This window comes from Callospermophilus lateralis, chromosome 2 (genome assembly GCF_048772815.1).
Source record: "Callospermophilus lateralis isolate mCalLat2 chromosome 2, mCalLat2.hap1, whole genome shotgun sequence".
Classification (NCBI taxonomy): domain Eukaryota; kingdom Metazoa; phylum Chordata; class Mammalia; order Rodentia; family Sciuridae; genus Callospermophilus; species Callospermophilus lateralis.
In genome coordinates this window covers 206,753,907-206,778,348 of record NC_135306.1, presented here as the reverse complement: position 1 = coordinate 206,778,348, position 24,442 = coordinate 206,753,907, and the positions used below count along the sequence as shown (strand labels likewise).

The 24,442-nt window shown below is 43.4% G+C and overlaps 1 protein-coding gene across 3 annotated transcripts in view; it reads left to right on the top strand.

Annotated features, from left to right (window-relative positions):
• Window positions 1-3,305: 3,305 nt before the first annotated feature.
• Chka (choline kinase alpha) overlaps window positions 3,306-24,442 on the top strand; it is a 58,104-nt gene continuing 36,967 nt past the window's right edge. For all 3 annotated transcript variants that reach the window (XM_076847705.1, XM_076847704.1, XM_076847706.1), the window contains exon 1: window positions 3,306-3,865. In XM_076847705.1, the coding sequence (XP_076703820.1) occupies window positions 3,525-3,865 (341 nt within the window). In that variant the 5' untranslated portion in view covers window positions 3,306-3,524. The remainder of the gene's footprint in view (window positions 3,866-24,442) is intronic.

Below are 24,442 nucleotides of genomic sequence, written 5' to 3'. Positions count from 1 at the left end.
GAGGTGATGACCAATGTGTGCAGGGTGTGCTTGTGACATGAAAAAAGGACTTGAGTCACATGGGGCCTTCTCCAAAGAAGGGACCTGTTTTGGCAAAGTAGTTGCACTTAACTTCTCACCACGGCCACAGCCTGGGAAGGTACCTGACATTCAGGTGGTCATGTCTGGTACCAGCCACTTGTTAAGAGTTGATTGGGCCAGACCTGGACACCTGACTCAGGGGCACCAATTCCGGGGCTGGTCACGCCCCATGACAAGGCATTCAGAGAGGAGCTGGGCCAATCATTTTCTTCTTGGGAGAGTGACTTGGGAAGCTGCAGAATGTAGCCACACTGCCTGGGATCAGCCATGGGCTTCATTTGTGTGGTCTCAAGTGAGTTATTAACTTCTCTGAGCCTTGGTTTCCTGATCTATTAAATGGAGATAACAGAGCTGAGCTCCAGAGTTGTTGCAGGGTTTCTGCTGAGGTGTGGAACATTGCTATTTTTTTTTTTTTTTTTAAAGAGAGAGAGATTTTTTTTTTTTTTAATATTTATATATATTTTTTTTAGTTTTCAGCGGACACAACATCTTTGTATGTGGTGCTGAGGATCGAACCCGGGCCGCACGCATGCCAGGCGAGCGCGCTACCGTTTGAGCCACATCACTAGCCCTGGAACATTGCTATTAAGGGAAGGAATTTTGGATGATATCCTTGTTTACGTAGTTTTCCTCATGGGCCCAGGCTGAGTGGCCTCTGAGGGGGCGCAGGTAAGGCAAAGCCTGTGGGAAAGGAGGGCAAATCCCTACCAGACACAGGACATAAGCCTCAAGTCACATCATGAAAATTCAGCTTGCATCCTGTGACATCTGTCTTCTCTTAAGTACTCAAGCCAACAGGTTGAAATGAATCACCTCCATCAGAGCACTCTGATGCTCCCTCAAAAGCCCCAGCACTCCTCTAATGAAGGGGGAGCAGAACTGTGAGAGTGGAGGGGAAAGATGTGACAGAGACCAGGAGCTGCCACCACCACCAGAGTTCCAGCTCCTCAAAGGTGGTTACACTCTCAAATGAGCAAGTCATTTCTGTAAATCTGTGGGTTCCACATCTGTGGGTTCCACTAACATTGGATCAAAAATATTTTTTTTAAAAAGTGCATCTGTATGTACTTTTCCTTGTCATTTTCCCTATGTAACAACTATTTACACAGCATTTGCTTGCATTAGGTATGACAAGCCATCTACAGATGATTTAAAGCACACAGAAGGATACGGTAGTTTCTAATGCAAATACCACATCCATTTTATACCTTGGGTACTGAGGGATGACCATACACTGATTTCCCTCAAATTGGAATGCAGGGCTCATGGTTCCTAGGGGGAGATCAATGCTTGGAGCAGCATCACATGGTGCTCCTTCTCCCCATTCCCACAAACCCCAAATTCACAAGTCCCACAGCCTGGCCACATATCCCACATTCCACTTTTCTTTTAAGCTTTGGGGTTCAGGAAATTTTCCAGCCCCTTTAATGAGAAACTTTTTGTCCCCATAGGGAGCTGCTATCCCAGAAAGGTGCCTGTGGGTTTTCATAGCCCGAGCCAAGGATGTCAGAAAGCTACTTCAAATTATAGAGGTCACTTCTTACTTCTAGCACTCTTTTCTCTGGCCAGATTTCCCACATTCCTCTGCAATTACCAGACTGGTATGGGACAAAGGGCCTGCCACCTGGGCAGGCCACTGATACTGGCCCCACCTCCCTTGGGCTGGTATTTTTAGACAAAGTCCTTGGCTCTATTATCTAAATGTTTCTCTGACTGGAGACCTTGATTTATCAGACTTTCGGACATCCAGAGGGACTCCTATAGAGTCCTGGGCATCTCCTAGCTTCCTCCTGTTCAACTTCCAGGTCTATAAGCACATGGACTTGTCGAAAGACCTTTTCAGGGCTGGGGCTGTAGCTCAGTGGTAGAGCATTTGCCTCACATGTATAAGGCCCTGGGTTCAATCTTCAGCACCACATAAAAAAGATATTGTGTCCAACTAAATATATATATATATATATATATTATTATTTTTTAAGTCCTTTTCATTTGTGTCCTTTTGTTAAGATCATTTGTCTTGGATCAGGTTCAGACAAGTACATGCTTTTTTTGAAGAGATATTTGTTTCCTGCAGACTGCAAAATCCCTGCAAAGAAGCCATTTCCTGTGCGCCTGGCCATGGATTTCCTAAGCTCCTGTTAACCAGGGAAACCTCTTGTCCCACCTCATATCCCACAACACAGGATCCCTGCTTTTTATATGATCTATATCCCACTTACTTTCAGGAAGGATTGAGGTGGAGGGGCCCTAGAGACGGACAAGGGGCAGTATGTGGACAAACTGGAGCGGGGACCCTCGCCCCACCCCACCAGGGCAAAGGTGCTTTAGTCATGGTCACGCGGCCATTTCCGGCAGGAGGGCAGGTGACAGCGTCCACAAAGCCAGCAGCTCAGTGGCAAGCACCTTTGGCCAGAGTTCTAGGCGCCTGTGGCGGCCCCACAGACGGGAAGATACACTTCCTGCCCTGGGCCTCTTGGCCTCGGCGTCCTCAGCACCACGGACAGGGAAACTGAGGCGAAGGTGCGCAGAGGGCGGGCCGAGGCAGAGGGCGGGTCGCAGCATCAGTGCAGGTGTGTGGGCCGGCAGCGGGCCTAGAACCGGTCACCTCTTCCCTCTTCGGGCCTCGGTTTCTGAACCGCGGATAGTAATACCGCCGGCCCCGAGTTGGACCGGGCGTGGACGCGCCTTGGCTGAGCCAGCGCTGAGAAATGTCATAAAACACACCCACGGCGCCCCCAAGGTCACGCGGAAAGAGCAGCCTGCCTGCAGGCGTCAATTTCCTGCCTGCCGGGCCAGGCACCCTGCCTCTGAAATCACCGGCTTTCGAGGGGCCCAGGGAAAGTTTCGCTCCGGAGCCTCCCCCGGGGCCTCCCGGGCCCGGAGCGCCCGTCGCCCCCGCTTGCGGGCCTGCCCGGCCCAGCCCGGCCCAGCCCGGCGAGTCCCCAGGCCCCGCTCCCCTCTCCTCCCTCAGTGCGACCCCGGGCGCCAGGCTGCGCGCCTTGTCCCCCCACGCGCCGGCCCCGCCCCGTCCCTGGCCGCCACAGCACCGCGTAAGGGGAGGCGGCGTTTCAGCCAATCGGAGGGCGGCGTGGCGAGGGCGGCGGCGGTTGTGATGCGTAGGGGCGGCGCGCGACGGCCAATCAGCGGGGAGCGCGGGGGCGGGCGGTGACGCGAAGGCCCTCCTCGTGCGGCGCTGTATAGAGCGAGCGCCGCGGCCGGCAGCACCCGCCGCCAGTCGCCGCCGCCGCCACCGCCACTACCACCGCTACCACTGCTGCCCCGCGCGCTCCAACCGCCGCCTGCCGCGCGCAGTCCCCGCCGGCCGGCCGCCCCCAGAGAGCCCGCGAGAGACCCCGCCCGGCCCCAGGCGGGCCCCCGGCCGGACCCTGAGCCTCGCTCTCTCGCGCTGCGGCCGCCCGCGCCTCCTCGGCCGCCTGTCCGGCATGAAGACCAAGTTCTGCACCGGCAGCGAGGCGGAGCCTTCGCCGCTCGGGCTGCTGCTGAGCTGCGGCAGCGGCAGCGCGGCCCCGGCGCCCGGCTCGGGGCAGCCGCGCGACGCTGCCGACCAGCCGGAGCCCAAGCCGCTGGGCAGCCGGCCGCCGCCGCTCGCGCTGCCCCCGCCGCCGCCGCCGCCGCTGCCACTGCTGCCGCCACCACCGCCGCCGCCGCCCGCCGAGCAGCCGGATCCGCGCACGCGGCGCAAGGCCTACCTGTGGTGCAAGGAGTTCCTGCCCGGCGCCTGGCGGGGCCTCCGCGAGGAACAGTTCCACATCAGTGTCATCAGGTCGGTGCCGCGCCGCGCCGGGCCGCGGTCAGGTGACGCGGGCGGGCCGTGGGCAGCGCGCCGGGTCCCCGGGCCGGCCGGGCCCTTCGCGGGGACAGGGCCGACGCGCACCGCGCGCCCGCGGAGCCCCTTTGCGGGTTTCACGGCCTTGAATGGAGTCGGGGTGTTGTGGCTGGACTCAAAAAAACACTTGGTGACTTTTCTTGTCCCTCTTTGAAAGCCGTTTGGAGTGACGAAGGGAGCCTGAAGTTGGGAGGCGTGGTTGCAAAAAATAAAAAGAAGAAAGATTTATCCCTTTGTTTTAAACTTAATAATATTTGACCTCAAATTTAAATCACTGAAGTAGGTATCTGCAGATTTGGACTCAACAGAAAGGTATAGCTATGCCCTTGACTTCTGTGGCTGTTCTGCTCCCAGGTGACAAGCATTTAAACATTGAATATGGGTCCTTCTGTTTGGACCTTTAAAAAACCCGATCGCCTGTCTTCTGTTATTTTTCTTTTCATTGGTTGACCAGGTTGAGTGAAAGTGTCTAGGAAGAAACTGGCTGGCTGGCTAGCACCCATAATCTCCAAATCCATTTTTTTAAAAAATATTTTTTAGTTGTTGGTGGACTTTTATTCATTATATGTGGTGCTGAGAATTGAACCTGGTGCCTCACACATATGCTAGGCAAGCACTCTTCTACTGAGCTACAACTTCAGCCCCTCCAAACCCAGTTTTATGGTTTGATTTATTTTCTGTGTCCACAGTCTTTCACCAGAGCCACTAATGCAGCAAAATGAAATCTTTGGACTTCACTTCCTCTTTGCCCTTCACGCCCCACTTACAGATATGTTAATGAGCAAATAGTTAAAAGGCAGTTGGGAGGAAGTAGAGACAAGAACATTGAAGATGTTTACATCATTCCTGAATTTCTTAATGGCACTTCATTTTTTATTTTTTGATCCTGGGTATAGAATCCAGCAGGCTTTGCCACTGATCTACATCCCAGGGGCCTTTTAAAATTTTGAGACAGGGTCTTGTTAAATTGCTTAGGGTCTTACTAAGTTGCTGTGGCTGGCATCAAATTTGCAATCCTCCTGCCTCCCAAATTGCTGGGATTATAGGCATGTGACACTGTCCTGGCTCTAATGGCACTTTAAAGAAAGAAAGAGGGGCTGGGAATGTAACTCAGTGGTAGAGTTCTTGCCAGCCATGGGTGAGGTCCTAGCTCAGTCCCCAGCTCTTTGGGGGTGGGGGTGGGCATGGGGGTTCACTCCAAAACTTCAATCCTGTTAGACCTTACAATTCTCAACTAGACCAGGGGTACAGAGTATTTTAGGCCATTTATTTTCATCCTGTAAAAACAAAACCTGGGGATGTGACTTGCCTGAGGCAAGTTTATCACAGACAAAGCCTGAATTGCAAGGTCTCTGGTGTCCCCCTCTTCTGCATCTTTTTACTCTCCCTGAGGCTAGTGGAAACATTTGGACACCCTGGATCCAGCCTTAAGACATTTTTGTGGTTCTCTCCAGGAAGTGCCACCGATCTGTTAAACCTTTCAGGCTTGCTCAAACCAGTCACTACAAGAGTATTGAGGATGTCTTGTTTCTTTTCTCTAGAAGTTAATAGTCTCAAATACAGAGGACCTTTCTAAATAATGTAGCATGGGGTACACTGTCTCAGTTCTGTGTTCTGGAAAAGATGGTGGTTGTGGAATGACTTGCATAAGGATAAGGACTTGATTTAGGACATGGGAAAGTGAGTGATGCCTAACTTTAAAAAAGAAGGCTGGGAGATGTTATTCTGTGGTAGAGTAAGTGCTGAGCATGTGCAGGGCCCTGGGTTTAGTACTTCTCTTAAAAAAAGAAAAAAAGGCAACTAAGAGTAGGAAGAATGCACTTGGTCAAAATTCTGTGGTCCTCCTTGGACAGTTACATTTATTGTGGCTCCAGCTATTGTGTATACACACACTTTCCACTTTCCAATCCTTTTGAACTTGTGTGTGCACGCTTGCTTGCTTGCTTGCTTGCTTGCGCTTATCTCTCAAGCCAGGAATTGAACCTAGGGGCACTTTACCACTGAGCCACATCCTCAGCCCTTTTTGTTTTTTGTTTGAGACAGGATTTCACTAAGTTTCTTAGGGTCTTGCTAAATTGGTGAGGTTGGCCTTGAATTTATAATCCTCTTGCCTTAGCCTTCTGAGTTGCTGGGTTTACAGGTGTGTGCCATCATGCCCAACTTGAGCTCCAACTTTGCTGAGTTCTAGTTCATTTATAGTAGTTTATCAGACCATACCACCTCAACTCCATTCAGTCTGTCCAAGATTTATCCCTTTGGGTCCTCCCTATCCCAAATGTATTTCTGCTTTCTCTGAATTATTAACATGGTAGTTCAAGTCCCGAGATCATTTCTAATTTTACATCATCCTGGAAATCTCTTCTTTAGCTGTGGAGGCCTGGGGAAGGCGATACCTGCCCACCCTTCTTGCTTAGACACTGTAACAGGAGGCACCAGTGATCTCTGTTTCACCCCCACTCTCCTTCTGTAGCCTGTTGCCAGGTATTTCTCAAATATCATTGGTCACTCCTGTGACTTCCTGTACCTAGGGAATAAAATCCAAACTTGTTTGCAAGGTCTCAACTTGGGCCCCAGATTACCTTTTTAGAGGGGTTCTTTTGTTGTTGCCGTTTTAAAATCAACCCTTTCCCAAACTGCAGTGACCAACACGGAGCCAGCTCCACTGGACCCTGCATTTTCTGAATGAGCTTTGTGTCCTCAGTTGCCAGGCCTTTCTTTGCTCCTTCCCTCTACTTGGCAGCTTTCCCCCTGGTTTCTGCTTTTAAAATTTCTCCTTCAAGGCCTAACTCTGAACCAGACAGAATTAATTGTTTTCTGTATTTTTTTGTTAGGACTACAAACATATAGGCCTTGATATGGCAGCACTTAACATGCTTGTATGTGTGCTTATTCATTCAGCTTTCATGTTGGATTGAATTCCTAGAGGGCATTTCATGTTCATCTTTGTATCTCCAGCTCTAGAATTATGTCTGGCACACAGTTGGCACTGCCTAAGTATTTATAGTTATTGTCATTTCTTTTTTGGTACTGGGGATAGAACTCGGGGACACTCAACCATTGAGCCACATCCCCAGATCTATTTTTGTATTTTATTTAGAGACAGGGTCTCACTAAATTACCTAGCACCCCACTTTTGCTGAGGCTGGCTTTGAGCTTGAGATCCTCCTGTCTCAGCCTCCAGAGATAACAGGCTGGGATAAAGGCATGTGCCACCACGCCCAGTAGTAATTGTCATTTTTAACCTCAATTGGCCTCTTTCCTGTGTGATAAACAGGGTTCCTTATTATCAAATTATTGGTTGCCTGAGTGTCTTCAGCTATGAGAAGTAAAGGAAAAGTAAAAATTGTCAGATCATGAAAATTGTTATTAATGAATTGATCACTTAAAAATTCATCTGTGCCCAGACATCACAACTAAGACAACTTCTTACTATTTTTCCCATCACGGTGCTGGGGATTGAACCCACAGACTCATAAGCTAGGCAATAAGCTTCCCCAGCCTCTCCCTGTTTGTTAGATTAAGGACTTATTATTATCATTTTCATTGCTGATTGATAAAACACTTAAACTCATTTGTGAAATGAAGTTGCAAATCTTGCAAAAGGATTTCATGAAGTTTAATGAAAAAAAAGTTTGAGAACAGTTCAGAAGTTTTCATACATATCTGTTGCTGCAGTACACCCTAAAAAGAAACCCCTAACAGAGAAAAGAAAATGAACAGGATAATACCAGGAGCCCTGCAAAACAGAATAATTTACCTATCAAAAAACAGGACCCAGGGGCTGGGGATGTGGCTCAAGCGGTAGCGTGCTCGTGTGGCATGCGTGCGGCCCGGGTTCGATCCTCAGCACCACATACAAACAAAGATGTTGTGCCCACCGATAACTAAAAAATAAATATTAAAAAAAAACCAAAAAACAAACAGGACCTTGAGACTGGCAAAATCCTTAGTTTTTTTTTTTGGAACCAGGAATTGAATCAAGTAGTGTTTAACCATTGAACCACATCTCCAGCCCTTTTATTTTTTATTTTGGGACAGGGTCTCACTAAGTTGTTTAGGGCCTAAGCTATTTAGGCTGGCTTTGAACTTGCAGTCCTCCAGCCTCAGCCTCCTGAGTCACTGAGATTATAGGCATGTACCACCACACCTGGCTCCTCAGATATTTTTGCCAACGATAATCAGTAAATATCAAATAGAGGATGAATTGTGTTTTATAGTTATATCATAAAATTTTTGGGAAAATTTAAGCTCAAACTCCCTACTTGATTTTCTTTTAATTTTTTGGTATAAACAAAGTTGTATAATCTAAATTATATTAAATATAAAAACAGAAATAATTTTTAGTGTCATTTTGCAAGATAAAGTTTGAGCTGTATTGTTAATAAGGTTTATTGTGAAAATTTAGTTCTTTGGATGGATGACTTCATCCTTCTGGTCTGTCTTTCTTCTTCTTCTTTTTTTTTTGTGTGTGCTAGAGACTGAACCCGCCTCATGCATGCTAAGCATGCATTTTCTCACTGAGCTATACACCTAGCACTTCTTTAAAAAAAAATTATATTTTTTAGAGCAGTTTTAGGTTCATAGGAGAATTGAGCAGAAAATGCAAAGTTCCTACACATTCCCTGCTCCCCAAACCCCAGTGTGTGTGGAATGCTTGTTAAAATTGATGAACCTACATTAATGCAACATGTAATATGTAAATTATTACTCAGAGCCTATAGTTTACATTAGGGTTTTTTCTTGGCATTTTATGTTCTATGGCATTTTAAAATTTTTGTTTTTATTTGTATTGGAGATTGAACCCAAGGGTACTTACTACTTTACTAGTGAGCTACATCTCCAGCCCTTTTCAGTTTTTATTTCTGAGACAAGGTCTTGCTAAGTTGCCCATGCTGTCCTCAAATTTTGAATCCTCCTGCCTCAGCCTCCTAAGTAGATGGAATTACAGGTGTGTACCACTGAAGATGATGATCTGTGGGTTTTTACAACTGTATAATGAGATGAATTTACCATTGTAGTATGATGCAGAATAGTTTCAGTACCTAAAACATCCTCTATACTGTCTGGTCTCCTCTCCTAACACCGTCACCTGCCATCCCTTTTTTTTTTTTTTTTAATATATAGTTTTTTATTTTATTTTATTTTATTAGTTATCAGCGGATACAACATCTTTGTTTGTATGTGGTGCTGAGGATCAAACCTGGGCTGCACGCATGCCAGGCGAGCACGCTACGGCTTGAGCCACATCCTCAGCCGCCCCCCCCCCCCCCAATCCCTTTAAAGGCCTATTTTGCCTTTCTCAGAATGCCACTGTTGGAATCAAGCATCCAGCCTTTTCAGGTTGGCTTCTTTAATAACATGTACATGCTTCCTTCATGTCTTTTCATGATTTAATAGTTTACTTTTTTTCTTTTTCTTTTTTAATTTCTAGTACTGAGTAATATCCATTGTATGGTTGTGCCAGTTTATCCATTCATCTATTTAAGGACATCTCGCCTGTTTCCAAGCTTTGGCAATTATGAATAAAGCAATTATACACATCTATGTGCAGGTTTTTGGGGAGACATAAGTTTTCAGTTCATTGGGTAAATACCGAGGGTTGTGATTATTAGTTATATCATCAAATTGTGTTTGATTTTATAAAGAAACTGCCAACTTGTAAATTGCTTTTCAAGGTGGTGCTTCCATCTTGTGTTCCTACCAGCAGTGAGATTTCCTACTGCTCCCTGTCCCGGCAGCATTTGGTGGTGTCAGTGTTCTGAATTTTGGCCATTCGAATAGGTGTGTGAGGGTTTTTTTTTTTTCTTTCTTTTTGGTGCTGGGGATTGAATCTAGGATCTCTCACATGCTAGGCAGCTGTTATACCTCTGAACTATATCCCTGACCCTTTTTATTATTTTTATTTTGTGACAGGTTGCCCAGAGTGGTCTTAAAATTTTGATCCTTCTGTTTTATAATCCCAACTGCTCAGTATGCTGTGTGTGTGTTGCTATACCCAGCTAGTATCTTATTTTAATTTGCAGTTCTCTAATGATATGATGTTGAACATCTTTTCATACTTCTTATCTTCTTTGGTAAATCTGTACAGTTTTTTTGCGCTTTTGTTTATTAGATTGTTTTATTTTTTTTAATTTTTATTTTTTATTTTTTTTAAATTTATTTTTTAGTTTTAGGTGGACACAGTACCTTCATTTTATTTATTTATTTTTTTATGTGGTGCTGAGGATCGAACCCAGGGCCTCACACATGCTAGACAAGCATTCTATTGCTGAGCCACACCCCCAGCCCAGATTGTTTTATTATTATTATTGTTATTTTTGGTACCTGGACTGAGCCCAGGGGCACTTAACCACTGAGCCACATCCTCAGCCCTTTTTAATTTTGAAACAGGGTCTTGTCAAGTTGTTTAGGGCCTCATTGCATTGCTGAGGCTGGCCTTGAACTTGTGATCCTCCTGCTTCAGCCTCCCAAGTCACTAGGATTACAGGTGTACACTACCAAATCCATCCTGTTTTCTTTTTTCTTTTTTTTTTTTAATATTTATTTTTTAGTTTTCGGCGGACACAACATCTTTGTATGTGGTGCTGAGGATCAAACTCGGGCTGCACGCATGCCAGGCGAGCGCGCTACTGCTTGAGCCACATCCCCGGCCCCATCCTGTTTTCTTATTGATAAGTTTTAAGAGTTCTTTTTAGGGCTGGAGTTGTGGCTCAGTGGTAGAGTGCTTGTCTAGCATGTATAAGGCACTGGGTTCAAGTCTCAGCACCACTTATAAATAAATAAAGGTTCATCAATAACTAATAAAAATTTTTTAAAAAAGAGTTCTTTGTAGATTTTGGATAGCAATTCTTTTTCAGATATGTCTTTTGCAAGCATTTTTTCTATGTTTGTGATTTGTCTTTTCATTCTCTTAACAGTGACATTTGTAGAGGAGAAGTTTTTAATTTTAAAGAAGTTAATCCTGAAAGTTATTTCTTTCAATGAATCATGCCTTTTTATGTAAATGCACTGGGGATTGAATACCCAGGATTTATGCATTCTTAGCATGTGCTCTTCTACTAAACTTTCCACCTTGGTTGGTGCCTTTAATGTTGTTTCTAAGAACTGCCACCAGGGAATATATTATCAAGGTAACTTGAACCCATGTTCCTGAGCCATGGTCATTCAGAATAAACTATTTTTTTTCCTTCAAAGCAGAGTTGTTACTGTCAGTGTTTGCAGTGTGATGACATGCTAATGTCAAGAGAAGAATCTAGAACTTTCCAACTGCCTTCCAAGTGATGAAATATATCAGTGCTCATTGCAGATCAGCACTGACAGATCAAATATCTGTAAAGGATGTCAATGATAGGAAACTGACTTTGAACCTCAAGCTAACTGTCATGTTCCCTGAATGATTCCATTCTCATGGGGAGACCTATGTTACAAAATTTGATTTAATTATTATATTTTGAATTTCATCAATAAAAAGTGTGGACATTTATTTTCTGTCTTGTTATTAAAAAAATCACTATAGCCAAGGTCATCTTAATTTTCTCCTATGTTATTGTCTAGGTCTTTTTTAGTTTTGCATTTTATATTTAGATTTATGACCCATCTTTTTATTTATATATATATATATATATATATATATATTTTTTTTTTTTTTTTTTTTTAACAGAGGATATACTGTGTGTAGGTTTTTTAATTTTGCATGTGAATGTTCAGGACCATTTGTTGAAAAGACTATTTTGCTCCATTGTATTGCCTTTGTCCAAGGGCTGGGCTATTTTTTTTTTTTTTTTTTTTGAGAGAGAGAGAGGGAGAGAAAGAGAGAGAGAATTTTAATATTTATTTTTTAGTTTTTGGCGGACACAACATCTTTGTTTGTATGTGGTGCTGAGGATCGAACCCAGGCTGCAAGCATGCCAGGCGAGCGCGCTACCGCTTGAGCCACATCCCCAGCCCCAAGGGCTGGACTATTTTTGAACTTGTTTTGTTCTGTTGATCTAGTTGTCCTCTTTTATTTTTATTTATTTATTTATGTGTTTATTGTGGGGCTGGGGATTGAACCCAGGGCGTTGTGCTTGCAAGGCAGGCACTTTACCAACTGAGCTACATCCCAGCCCTAGCTATTCATTCTTCTGCTAGTACTGACTGTCTTGATTACCACGGCTTTATTAACAAGTCCTGAAGTTGGATAGTGTTATATTGTTGGCTATTTTTTTTTTTGTCTCTCCACATAAGCTTCAGAATCAGTTTATTGGTACCCCCAGAATAACTCATTGGGATTTTTTTTGGTGTGTATTCTGTTTTATTGTTTTGTAGCAGAATACTCAGCATCACATAATTTCAAATATTCAAAAGAAAAGCAGTTCTTAAATAGGAATGGGAGACATGATTCTTTTGTTGTAAGTAAATAGTTAATGCAACCTGAGTCCTACAAGTGTTTGGACTTGGTCTGCATAGTAAAATGGCCTTGCCTGTGTACCTGTAGTGACATTGTGATTCTCCCCCAGTAATCAGTACTTGGAATTGAGGTGCTAATGGTGGAACGTGAGCACAATGAGCGTTCTCCAGCCCTCTACAGACATGATCTGACCAAAATAAAGATGATTGGAATTTCTTGGAGGTCAGTGGTCCTTAAAGTTAAATGTTGTACATGATTATCTTGATTCCCAACTTTCTGGGATTTTGTTGGAATTGTGTTGACACTACAGTTTTAGTTGGAAAGAACTGACATCTTGAAAATATCTATATCTCTCCATTTGTTTAGTTGTTCTTTGATATCTTTCATCAGAATCTTTATAGTTTTCCTCATGTAGACCTTGTACATAGTTCATTAGATTATATCTGAGTATTTCACTTTTGGGAGATGTTAATGTAGTGTGTTTATAATTTCAAATTCTACTTGTTTGTTGCTAGTATATAGGAAAGCAGTTGACTGTTATATAATAACCATGTAGCCTGCAGTTCTGCTGTAGTCTCTTATTAGTTCTTGGTTTTTTTTGTCAGTTTTATTTCTCCTCACCCCTCTGTATACTTTATTTCCTTTTGTTTTTTCTTTTTTCCCTCCAGAGTTTCAGGGATTGAATCTTGGCACTCTACCACTGAACTATATCCTCACCCCTTTATATATTTTATTTTGGGACAGGATCTCTCCAAGTTGCCAAGACTGACATCAAATTTGCTATCCTCCTACCTTAGCCTCTGGAGTAGCTAGGCTTAGAAGCATGTACCATCATACCTATTTCCTTTTTTCTGTCATTTGTTTACTTTGTTGTACTGTTGGAGACGAAATCCAGGGCCTCACACATGCTGGGCAAGTACTCTACCACTGCCATATATCCCCAGTCTCCCAATTTTTAAATTTTTGAATCAGGGTCTCTCTAGATTGTCCAGGCTGGCCTTGAAGTTGCTTTTCTCCTACCCTCAGACTCCTGAGTGGCTGGGATTACAGGTGTGTAACATCATGCTTGGCTCCTTATTTTCTTTTTTTGTCATACTGCATTACTTAGGATTTCTAGTACAATATTGAAAAGGAGTGGTGAGAGGGGGTCATCTTTGCTCTGTACTTGTTTTTAGTGGGAAAGTTGTGACCTTGCCACCATTAAATATGATATTAGCTGTAGGTTTCTTATAGATGTTCTTTATCAAGTTGAATAAGCTCTACTCCATTTCTTGTATTCTGAGAGTTTACTTTTTATCATGAATGAGCGTTGAATTTTGTCATACTGTTTTATTGTTGAACTCAGGTGCCTTACCAGTGAACTACTTCCTAAATAAGCCTCTCCCTCCTTTTAAATTTTGAGTTAGGATCTTGCTAAGTCGAGGCTGGCTTTGAACTTGCAATCCTGCTTCAGCCTCCCTAGTTGCTAGGATTACAAGTGTGTGCACCACCTCACCCAGTGTGTCAAATGCTTTCTTTTATCTATTGATACAGTTGATCAGTCTAAACTGAGAAACTACAGCATTGAAAATGGACTTTATTTGGGGTCTTGAGAATGATAGTTCAGAAGACATGGATTCAGATAGCTCTGGATCCATGTTCTGAGGAAGGCAGGAAAAGCAGGAGCTTACATGCTGGAAAGGAAAGGGGCTTCATTATTGTTAGAAGATAAAGACAAGAATGCATAAAAAGGATGGAAATTTCCATAAAACAGGAGTATAGTTGGGAGGGTGAGTCAGGAGAATCCCAAGTTTGAGGCTAGCTTGGACAACTTAGCAAGACTCCGTCTCAAAAAATAAAAATGGCTGGCGATGTGGCTCAGTGGTAAAGCGCCCCTGGGTTCTGGCCCCAGTATAAAAACAAACAAATGTTCTGGAACCTCTTGATATGCTTCTTGGGCACAATGTAATCTGTGGTAGTTAAGGTGCTCTAGATGGGCTGGGGACATAGCTCAGTTGGTAGAGTGCTTGCCTCACATGCACAAGACCCTGTGCTCAATCCCCAGCAGCATAAAACAAACAAAAAAAAAGGTATTCCAGATGCCTCCTGAAGTCAAAGGGGAGAGAGAGGTAACCCAAGTTTACACCCAGGCCACTGTGGACTCTAGCATGTGTCCTGCTTCTGTTTTGAGAAGCACTTTCAGTGTTGCTTTCCTGGTGATTTTCCTTTTGTTTCTAAAGTATGATCATGTGATTTTTTTTTTTTTTTCTTTTTTCTGGTGGTGATGGAGATCCGAACCTAGGGCCTTATGCATGCAAGGCAAGCACTTACCAACTGAGCTACACCCTAGCCCCAGTGATTTTTCTTCTTTAGCTTGTTGATGTGATAAGTTGTGTTAATTGATTTTTGAATGTTGAACCTGAAGTCCTATATTAGGACTCAGCCTTTTGGTGAACTTTGCCCTTAGCACCCTTAGCCAGTATACTTGCCAAGCTTGGTATTGACTCCCCTTAGGTGGGGCAGATGACCAGAGGGACAGGAATAGTATATTCCCTTCTCCTAGGATAGGTTAGGCTCTGAGAAAACTCCAGTTGAGAGGCTCTGTCAAAACTGCTTCTCCTGAGGGCAGACGGGATTTGTTAAGGAGAGGGGAATGCTGCTGTGTATTTTAAGATGGTTTCTTTCCCCACTGGTCTGCCAGAAGCATGAAGGGATTTTTATTTTTTGGTTCCGAGGATTGACCCAGGGGCACTTTACCCCTGAGCTACAGCTACTTCTCCAGCCCCTTTTGTTTTTTGAGACAGGGCCTCACTAAGTTGCTGATGCTGACTTTGACCTCTTCATCCTCCAGCATCAGCCTCCCAAAGCCACTGGGATTACAGGCTTGCACCACCCATGCCTGCTCCCCTTTTATTTTTATTTTGAAACAGGGTTTCACTAAGTTGCTGAGGTTGGCCTCGAACTTGCAGTCCTCCTGTCTCAGCCTCCCACATTGCTGGGGTTATAGGCGTGTGCCTTCTTACCCAGTTATGAAGGGATTTTTTAATCTCCAATCACTGTAAGGACCTGGTAGAGAGTTCATGAATAATTGTGGAGACCCCTATATGATGGTCCCCTGAAGTTTCTTTTTTCCTTCTTCCAGGGCAGAGGATTGAACTCCGCCTTGTGCCTAGGGATGTGCTCTGCCATTGAAGCACCCATTCCCTTGAAACAACTGAGTTGTCCCCCCCAGCAGTTTGTCAACAACTGTTGAGCAGGTCTTCCTGGTCCACATTGCTTCCCTTTGAGGTTTCTGCTCTGGTGAGGTGCGGTTCTGGGTCTCCACCTGCCTGTGCAGTTTTAGGGGAGGAGTGTGCCTCATGACTTACTTCACTGATGGATCTGAGAAGAATAATTGACTTTTTGAGTTTAGTCTGTTTTCTGCGTGTTTAGATTGGGCAGCCCTTTCCAAGCTTATGTTCCAGAATGGAAACCAGAGGTTTATGCAGCTCATTAGTTTTTACTTTTATTTTTTCAGTCCTAGGGATTGAACACAGGGCCTCCCAGTGCGTGCTGGACTCTGAGCTGCCCCCCAGCCTGAGTGGTATTTTACTACCACTCTCCATGGGGTCGTAGGCGTTGCTCTGGTCCAGTGTGTTCCCTTTACTTTGCCTACACTGGCTATGGCTCTCAGCCTTGTCCAGCTGCACTGGTACCTGGTTCTCCTGTTTTTCTTCCAGTGGAGCGGGCAGCCAGAACACTCTACCTGTCCAGGGAAAGCCTGTATCTTTAGCTTTCCACAGAGATGGTAATCTCCAGGTCTTTCCCAACACATCCACACTCCAGGGTGCTTAGTGCTCCTTTTGTTAAGCTTTAGTAAAGCATTTAGAAAGTAAGGATCGGGAGGTCAGAAGGCTAGAGGGTGTGCCTGGGGCACTTTGTGAGGAAGTGAGAGTGTTCCCTAACTGGAAAGGTGGCAGGACCTTTTAAGAGGGGAATGTGCCAGAGGCTGGCTGCATTCCCTGGAGGTGAAGCATAGTGACTTGAAATTGGCATTTTAGAAACTGGTTCTGGGATGGCCTGGGACAGGGAGGGGGAGAACTTAGTTGGGAGAGAGCTGGGAAGCTGGGAGACTTACATTTGAGAAGGAGTGAAAGGAAGAAAGAATTTGAAAGGTAGGGAAAGGCCTAGGCTTTGGAGCTAAGGAAGATTTTGAGCTGGGCGAGATAGAGGCACTACTGTTAGGTGAGATTGGCTAATCAAGAGGAAGACATTATTTTGAATAGAGGTCAGAAAAAGGAGTTGAAAGTCAATGTAGAGAATATGTTGGTCTTCCAATTTGGGGGTCACAGAGTTATTAAAAATCAGTTTTCAGGGCTGGGGACACAGCTCAGTTGGTAGAGTGCCTGCCTCGCATTGCACAAGGTGCGTTCAATCCCCAGTACCACTCCCCCTCCAAAATAAATAAATAAATAACTTTTCAGTTCGGCATGGTGGCACATGCCTGTAACCCAGTGACTCCAGAGGCTGAGGCAGGAGGATCATGAGTTCAAAGCCAGCCTCAGCAACTCAAGTTGAGGCTTAAGCAATTCAGTGAGACCCTGTCTCTAGATAAATACAAAAAAGGGCTGGGGATGAGGCTCAGTGGTTAAGTGTCCTTGGGTTCAATCCCCGGCACCTCCCGCCCCTGTTCCTCCAAAATCTGTTTTCAAATGGAAGTGATTTTGGACTTTTCTTTTGGTGGTTGGGGATTGACCCCTGGGCCACTTTACTGAGATACCTCCCCAGCTCTTTTTATTTTGAGGTAGGGTCTCCCTAAGTTGCCCAGCGTGCCCTCAAACTTGCAATCCTCCTACCTCAGCCTTCCATGATTGGACAGTTTTGATTGTCGTGGTGGTATAGCTAGCATCTAATGGGCAGAGGGCAAAGATGACACTAACTAAATATCCTACAGTGCACAGGGCACCTGCCTCTTCCCTCTGCCTCCACCCCCGTACCAGCCGTGTGGGGGCTGCACCTCCCTGGAGTAGAGGGCTCATGTCTGAGCTTTACTGTCTCCTCTGCAGCTTCTCTGAGATTAACCTTTGCTTTGGGATTGGTGCTGATGATGAGCAGTTCACATTATCTCCCGGAATCCTCACAAAGACCTCTGTTAGATACTGCTGTATTATTTTGTGGTGAGAAAACAGGCTTAGGGGCATTGAGTAACTTGACCAAGGTCACATGGTTCCTTGTGGAGCCAGCAGTCCCCCTGGGCTGAATGTCACAGCCTGTTCTTTGCACTGTGCCTCAGGCTCTGTATGCAGAGAGTTGGGGGTTGGGATGCCTGTTCTTGATTACTGCCTATAGAAACTGTCATTTTACTGCACTCCCCCTAACCCCAGCCATGGTTATTTCAAGTTGAGTTTTAAATGGTTGGAAGAAATTTTTTTTTAAAATACACTTTTTTTCCTTATTTTCCTTGTGCTTTAAATTCAGTATTTAAATGTGGTATTATGCTGGCTTAAGCTTCATTTTTCCTCTGAGAAACTAGTTGTGTTGTCTTTTTTCTTTCAATGATGCTCTTGAAACTCTCAAGCTGCCTCTGTCTTCTCCCCTATCAGGTCCCCAGCCTTGCTGATTGACTGTGGGTCTACTGGGTGCCATGGGACTTGTGGACAGTTTGCAGGGGTTTTGGTGACTTTTTGCTTTAAAAAAGTTTTTTAGTTTTAGACCAAGTAACTTCCTATTTTAATTTAGCAGATAAGTTTTGTGTTTGTGCCTGAGGATTGAACCTAGCCAGGGCCTTGCATATTGCCAGGCAACTGCTCCGCTACTGAGCTATACCTCCAGCCCCAGTAGATGAAAATATTTTTGTTGAAGGTTTTTGTGGAGAAAACAGTTGCTTAGGTTTATTATCTGCCAGAGCATTGAGCTGACTCACTTGCAATTGAGTCCTTTTACAGATGATAAAAAAATATACAGATGGGGGGCTGGGGATATAGCTCACATGGCAAGCACAAGCCTGGGTTCAATCCCCAGCACCCCCCCAGTATAAATAAATAAATAAATACATACATACATACATGCATAGAGAGATGTATAGAATGACATATTTCAAGACTTTGGATCAGTCACTAGGTAGTTGTATCACATGGATTTTTTTCTGCTTAGAATGCTATAAACAGAAATTAAGTGACCTCTTTAGACCTGCCAAGCCTATAAATAGAGGATACATTGGAGAAGCTATTTAAATACATTTTGCTAAAATAAAGATTGTATTATATTGTAAATCATCATTGAATAAAGTGATTTTACTCTAAAATCTTTTTTTTTTTGGCAGAACTAGGGATTGGACCTAGAGGTGCTGAACTGAAACCTCAGCCCTTTTTATTTTTTGAGACCAGATCTTACCCAAGTTGCTGAGACTGGCCTCAAACTTGCCATTCTCCTCTCTCAACCTCCCAAGTAGACAAATTGAGTTCTTAAAACCTTGGATGTGATATACACAAGTGTCCAAGTTAACACTGAATTCTTATCAGCTTTCATATGCTGTGGGTGAGGTATGTTTTAAAGTGGGTCACATATTGCAGGTAAATTACATCTACAAGACTATTAAGCTTTATTCTTAGGGTTTTGATGACATTATTGACTCATATTTGACTTGGGTTTTATACCCAGAGTATGTTTATAGTCTACATGAACTTTTTAGAAGCCAACCTGATGAGAATGCTCAGTGTTTGCTATAGCTGGTACATAGTTGGAAGGATTTGCAAAGCTGCCTTTGACTTTGTGTGCTCTGGATCCAAGGTGACACTTTGAATCTGCAGCACAGTGGCTAGAGAGGGATGATGAGTTAGGAGCTGTGTTATGCAGTCCCACCCTCAAGGACTTTGGAAGTGGTAAATAGAAGGATGGTTTTTACAGCTGCCAATGCCATCGCCACCTTTCCTTTCCCACATGACAGTTGGTTTTTATTGTCTGTGTATCAGTGGGGAGCAGTCCCCACCACAGGCTCCCAGATACTGTCTTATGCGCCTCTGAAGTCAGATGAAGTGGGAATGGTGAAGCCTGGCAATCGATGGCTAAATGTTAGTTACTTTCTTGAAGGGTAGCGGTGACCTAATAGCAAATTAAGAGGAACATAATGATTTTTTTCACCTTTCCAGTTTCAGCACATTATGGGTTCACCCTTAGGGTAGATAGCGTGGCTCATTTGATTGGGACACTTATGTGACGTTGATTTCCCTTGAAAAGGATTGAGCTGTTTGGCTCAGTAAAAAGGTTGCAGGGAAAGACAAGTGGGGGCAAACAAAACAAGTTGCTCGGTGTAGGACTTTCTCGGAATTTGCAGGAGGGAAAGGCCACCAAGAGGCAAATCCGTCCTTGTTATTGTGTGTCATATGACTAAGGAACATTTTGGCCTTTTAGACTGTTCAAAAAGGAAATCTGGGAGGGAAAAGGAGTCCTAAGTATAAACGTCTGGGAAAGTACCCAGAATGTTATCTGTCAGGTGACTAGAGGAAGGGTGTTTGAGAAAAGGTTTAATTAACTAGCACCCAATTCATGGGAAGTTTTCTATATTCTTTAAGGAGAAGTGTAAAATAAGAAAAATCAAGATTATTATAAAAGTTAAAAAAAAATTCTGTTATGCTTTGGAATCAGTTCAATTCTGAATTCTTCTGTATCTCTTCTCTCCAATACCGTACAACAGTATTTCATGTTCAAAATGACAACCCAAGACCAGTAAAGACCTTGAATCATTACTGCCTGTCATGCTTGCCAGGTTGTATGCAAGGCAGGAAGGGGGGGGGAGACATATGAAGAGATTTTAGATTTTCAAGGATATATTTCTTTTTTGCTTTTTTTGTGGCATTGGGGAATCAAATCCAAGATCTCACATATGCTAGGCAAATGCTCTGCCACTAAGCTGCTCCTAAACATATTTATTTGTTGACCTCCAGTTGTTGTAGAGTAGAATGGTGCTTACCATAAACCTTCTTGATAATTAAGGAAATTCAGCCAAGTGCTAGTTAGACAGCTTCTTATTACTGCAACAGAATACCCGAGACAGCTAACTTATAAAGAGAAAAGATTTATTTTGGCTCACAGTTTTAGAAGTTTCATTTCAAGATCAACAGATTCATCACTTTGGGCCTGTGATGAGGGGCTGGATGACAGGGTGGGGAGCCGTGGCAAAGTGGACTGCTCACCTGTGGCCAGGAAGCAAAAGAGAGGAAGAGACCAGTGTCCCAAGTCCCATTTAGGGGCATACCCCCAGTGATCAAGGACCTCCTGTAAGATCCCACTTTCTAAAGGTCCTCAGCTCCTCCTGGTAGCACTACCCTGGGGACCAAGTCTTTAACATATGGACCTTTGGAGGATATTCACCAAATTAGCAAGTAGGAGAGCTTATTCCCTGTGTACATTTTATTTATGAAGTGATGACAAAGGACAGTTTGAAAAACAAGGTCTATTTTTATTTGTTTGGTGTTTGTTTATTTATTTATTTTAGTTGTAGATGGACACAATACTTTTAATTTATTTGTTTATTTTTATGAGGTGCTGAGGATCGAACCCAGTGCCTCACACATGCTAGACAAGTGCTCTGCCACTGAGCCACAATCATTTATTTTGTTTTGAAAACTTCTAAAAGATAATGAGTTACTTTTATAGAAGGATATCCTAGAAAATAAGCCTTTCTCTCACTTGACCTTCAGCATCTCTAGAGGCAGGCATTGTTAGTATTAAGTGTTCTTCCAGGGAGATCTTGGGCATGCATTCGCATGTGAGTACGTTCATTCTTTCACAAATAATCGGGAGCCTGCCATGTGTTGGGCACTGTGCAGGAAGTAAGAATATGTAGCCCCCCCGCCCAATCTTCTTAGTACTTTCAATAGATTATTTTTTTTAATTTTGCATTTCAAGGAATGCTGAAGATGTTAGAGATTGTTTCATATTTGTATTCAACATACTATGCATAATGAGCTACCTGCAATCATTCATTAATTTCTGCAGTGCTGGGGATTGAATCCAGGACCTCCTGCATGCTAGGCAAGCACTTTATCACTGAGCTACATCCCAACTACTGGAAATGAATTTTTTTTGGGGGGGGGGGAAGGAGTGAATTTTTGATTAGCATATGTATCTTTTTTTTTTTTTTCTTTTTGTATTAGGGATTGAACTCAGGAACACTCAACCACTGAGCCACATCCCCAGCCCTATTTTGTATTTTGTTTTGAGACACCATCTCTCTGAGTTGCTTAGTGCCTTGCCATTGCTGAGGCTGGCTTTGAGTTTGTAATCCTCTTGCCTCAGAATTTGTGATCCTTGGGCTGGGGATGTGGCTCAAGCGGTAGCGCGCTCGCCTGGCATGCGTGCGACCCGGGTTCGATCCTCAGCACCACATACAAACAAAGATGTTGTGTCCGCCGAGAACTAAGAAATAAATAATAAAATTCTCAAAAAAAAAAAAAAAAAAAAAAAAGAATTTGTGATCCTCTTGCTTCAGCCTCCCGAGATGCTGCAATTTCAGGTGTGCACAATAAGTGGTGATCTTGAGGGATATCAGTGGACACTTCCTGTCCTTTTATTTTTACTGTCATGGATTGCTTATGTGTGTTGAATGCGAAGTAAATGTGTCATTTTCACTTTGATATTTTGCATGAACATTTTATGCCTCCTTTATTTAATTATGACTTTTATTATTGTAAAGCTGTTATGTATGATAACAAATTTGGTTTCACAAATTTTGAAATCCTTGAGAGCACCTAGGAGGATATTTCTGACAAATTATATAGCAAATTGGGCTCTGGTATTTTTACCATCTCTTCTTGGCCTTTCTTCTTACCAGATCTTCTTGTTCCCAGTGATATTATTTGACACATTAATCATTGGCTTTTTTCTAAGGAGTTTCTCATTGTAGTTGAGGTCATTGGTGCCAATGACCTTGATTCATTTATTTGGACTGTCCCTAAGCAATAATCCATAGCTTTTTCACTAAAGCCTGTTGAGCAGCAGACTGCAGGTAACACAGTAGATGAAGGATTTCCAAGTTGTGAGCTTGTTTCTGGCCAAGCTAGCTTGACTGCCTTCTGTAGGCATACGGGGACAGACTTTAAATCAAGTCCACAGTTTGGAACAGTAGTTCATCTGTTTGCTCTGGCATTTATTTGAGCTTTCAAGAGTATGTGACAGGAAGAAAAACCAGGGCTTTTAACTCTGATGTAATGCCTGTCCTGTTGCTTGGTAGCCAGAAACCCATGTTGGCTGTGGCTGGACCTGGGTGTGGGTTCTGATGAGCCCTGTGGAGGAGGTGCTGCCTGAGGGTAAGCAGAAAGGGTGAGGCTGCTCTGGGCCTGTTTCCTGCTGGCTCTGGAAACCAGGAACCTTGGGTTCCCTGTTCTTTCTGATCTTGTTAACTAAGGACCAACTTAATTTGTCTTCTGGGAAAATAGGTCCTTACTCAGTCATTCCTAGACACTTAATGATTGTTTTAAGCAAGCCATTGGGAAACTACTTAAATATGGCTTTTTTAAATCTGAGGGAAATTGCCTAGAAACATATTCAAGTTTTTTAGTTGCTTAAGAAATCATAGGAAAAAAGATCATTGCTTTTTTCTTTTTTAAAAACAGCTTATTGGGGCTGGGGTTGTGGCTCAGTGGTAGAGAGGTTGCCTAGCTTGTGTGATACACTGGGTTCAATCCTCAGCAACACATATAAATAAATAAAATAAAGGCCCATCAATAACTAAAAAAAAAAAAAATTAAAAATACAGCTTTATTAACATATTTCACGTACTGTATCATTTAAATTTACCTATTTGAAGTGGTTTTTAGTGTAGTCACAGGTCCATGCAACTGTCAACACGGTGAACTTGAGAACATTTTCATCATATCACAAAGAAACCCCACCCCTTCCCCCTGCCTTCTACCCCAAGCTCTAAATGTTTTTAAGGTTCATCCATGCAGCATGTATTTTATGACATGTTTTTAAGGTTGCTCATATAGAGTTGTGTTGCCCAGGCTGGCCTCAAATCTCATAGCCTCAAGCTATCTTCCTGCCTCAGTCTCCCAAGTTGTTGGGACTGTAGCCACGTACAAGGCCTCCCTGCTCTTCATTCTTTTTTTTTTTTTTTTTAATTTTAATATTTTATTTATTTTTTAGTTTTCAGCGAACACAACATCTTTGTTTGTATGTGGTGCTGAGGATCGAACCCGGGCCGCACGCATGCCAGGCGGGCGCGCTACTGCTTGAGCCACATCCCCAGCCCCTTCATTCTTTCTTACTACAAATTTGGTAAAGTAGACAGCATAAAATCTACATTTTTAAGTGTATAGTTGAGTGGAATTAAGTATTTGCACATTGAGCAGTCACCACCACCAACATCCATCTCCAGAACCCTTTATCCTCTCAGTCTGAGATTCTGTCCCAGTAAACATTAACTAACCCTGTTCCCCCAGTCACCCTTATTCTTTAAATCCATTAACTCAGCATCTGTTTCTAGTTATCTTGTGTTTCCTGGGGTATGATGTACATTCTTTTGACCTCTAGCCATAACCTTGATTTTAGCCATGTAAAACTTATTTTCAGACTTAAGGACTCTAGAATTGTAAACTAGAAATTTGTGTTCAGTTTCTGTCTCTTTCTTGAAGGCAGGAACTCACGTATATTTGGTTTGTTACTCTAGCTTCCATCATAGTGCTTTGCTTAAGTAGTATTCCTAAGATTTATTGGTTAGGTAAGAAAAGGATATAATGAAGTCCACTACAGTTGAAAAGCCTTTTATCAGTAATTCTTAATCGTATAGTATTTTGTTATCCACTTATCTTAGGAACTAACTTTCCTCTATAGCTGATCATTTCCCACCCAGGCAGATGATTTGCTCCAAGGCTCTAGCTTGCTTTTGACTTTGGTAGTCAGACATGAATCTGACTATAGGGCATTGGGGTCCCATTTCTTTGGAAAGCCTCAGTTTGTATTGCAAGTTTTTTTTTTTTTTTTTTTTTTTCTCTTTCATGCTGGGGATAGAATACAGGGCCTCATGCATACCAGGCAAGTGCTCTCACACTGAGCCACATCCTCAGCCCAACATTGCAAAGACATTTGATAAGGCTGTTAGTTAAAATTGGTTGAGGGAACTAAAAGGGTGGATCCTGGAATCGCAAGCCTTAGAGAGGAAGGGCCCA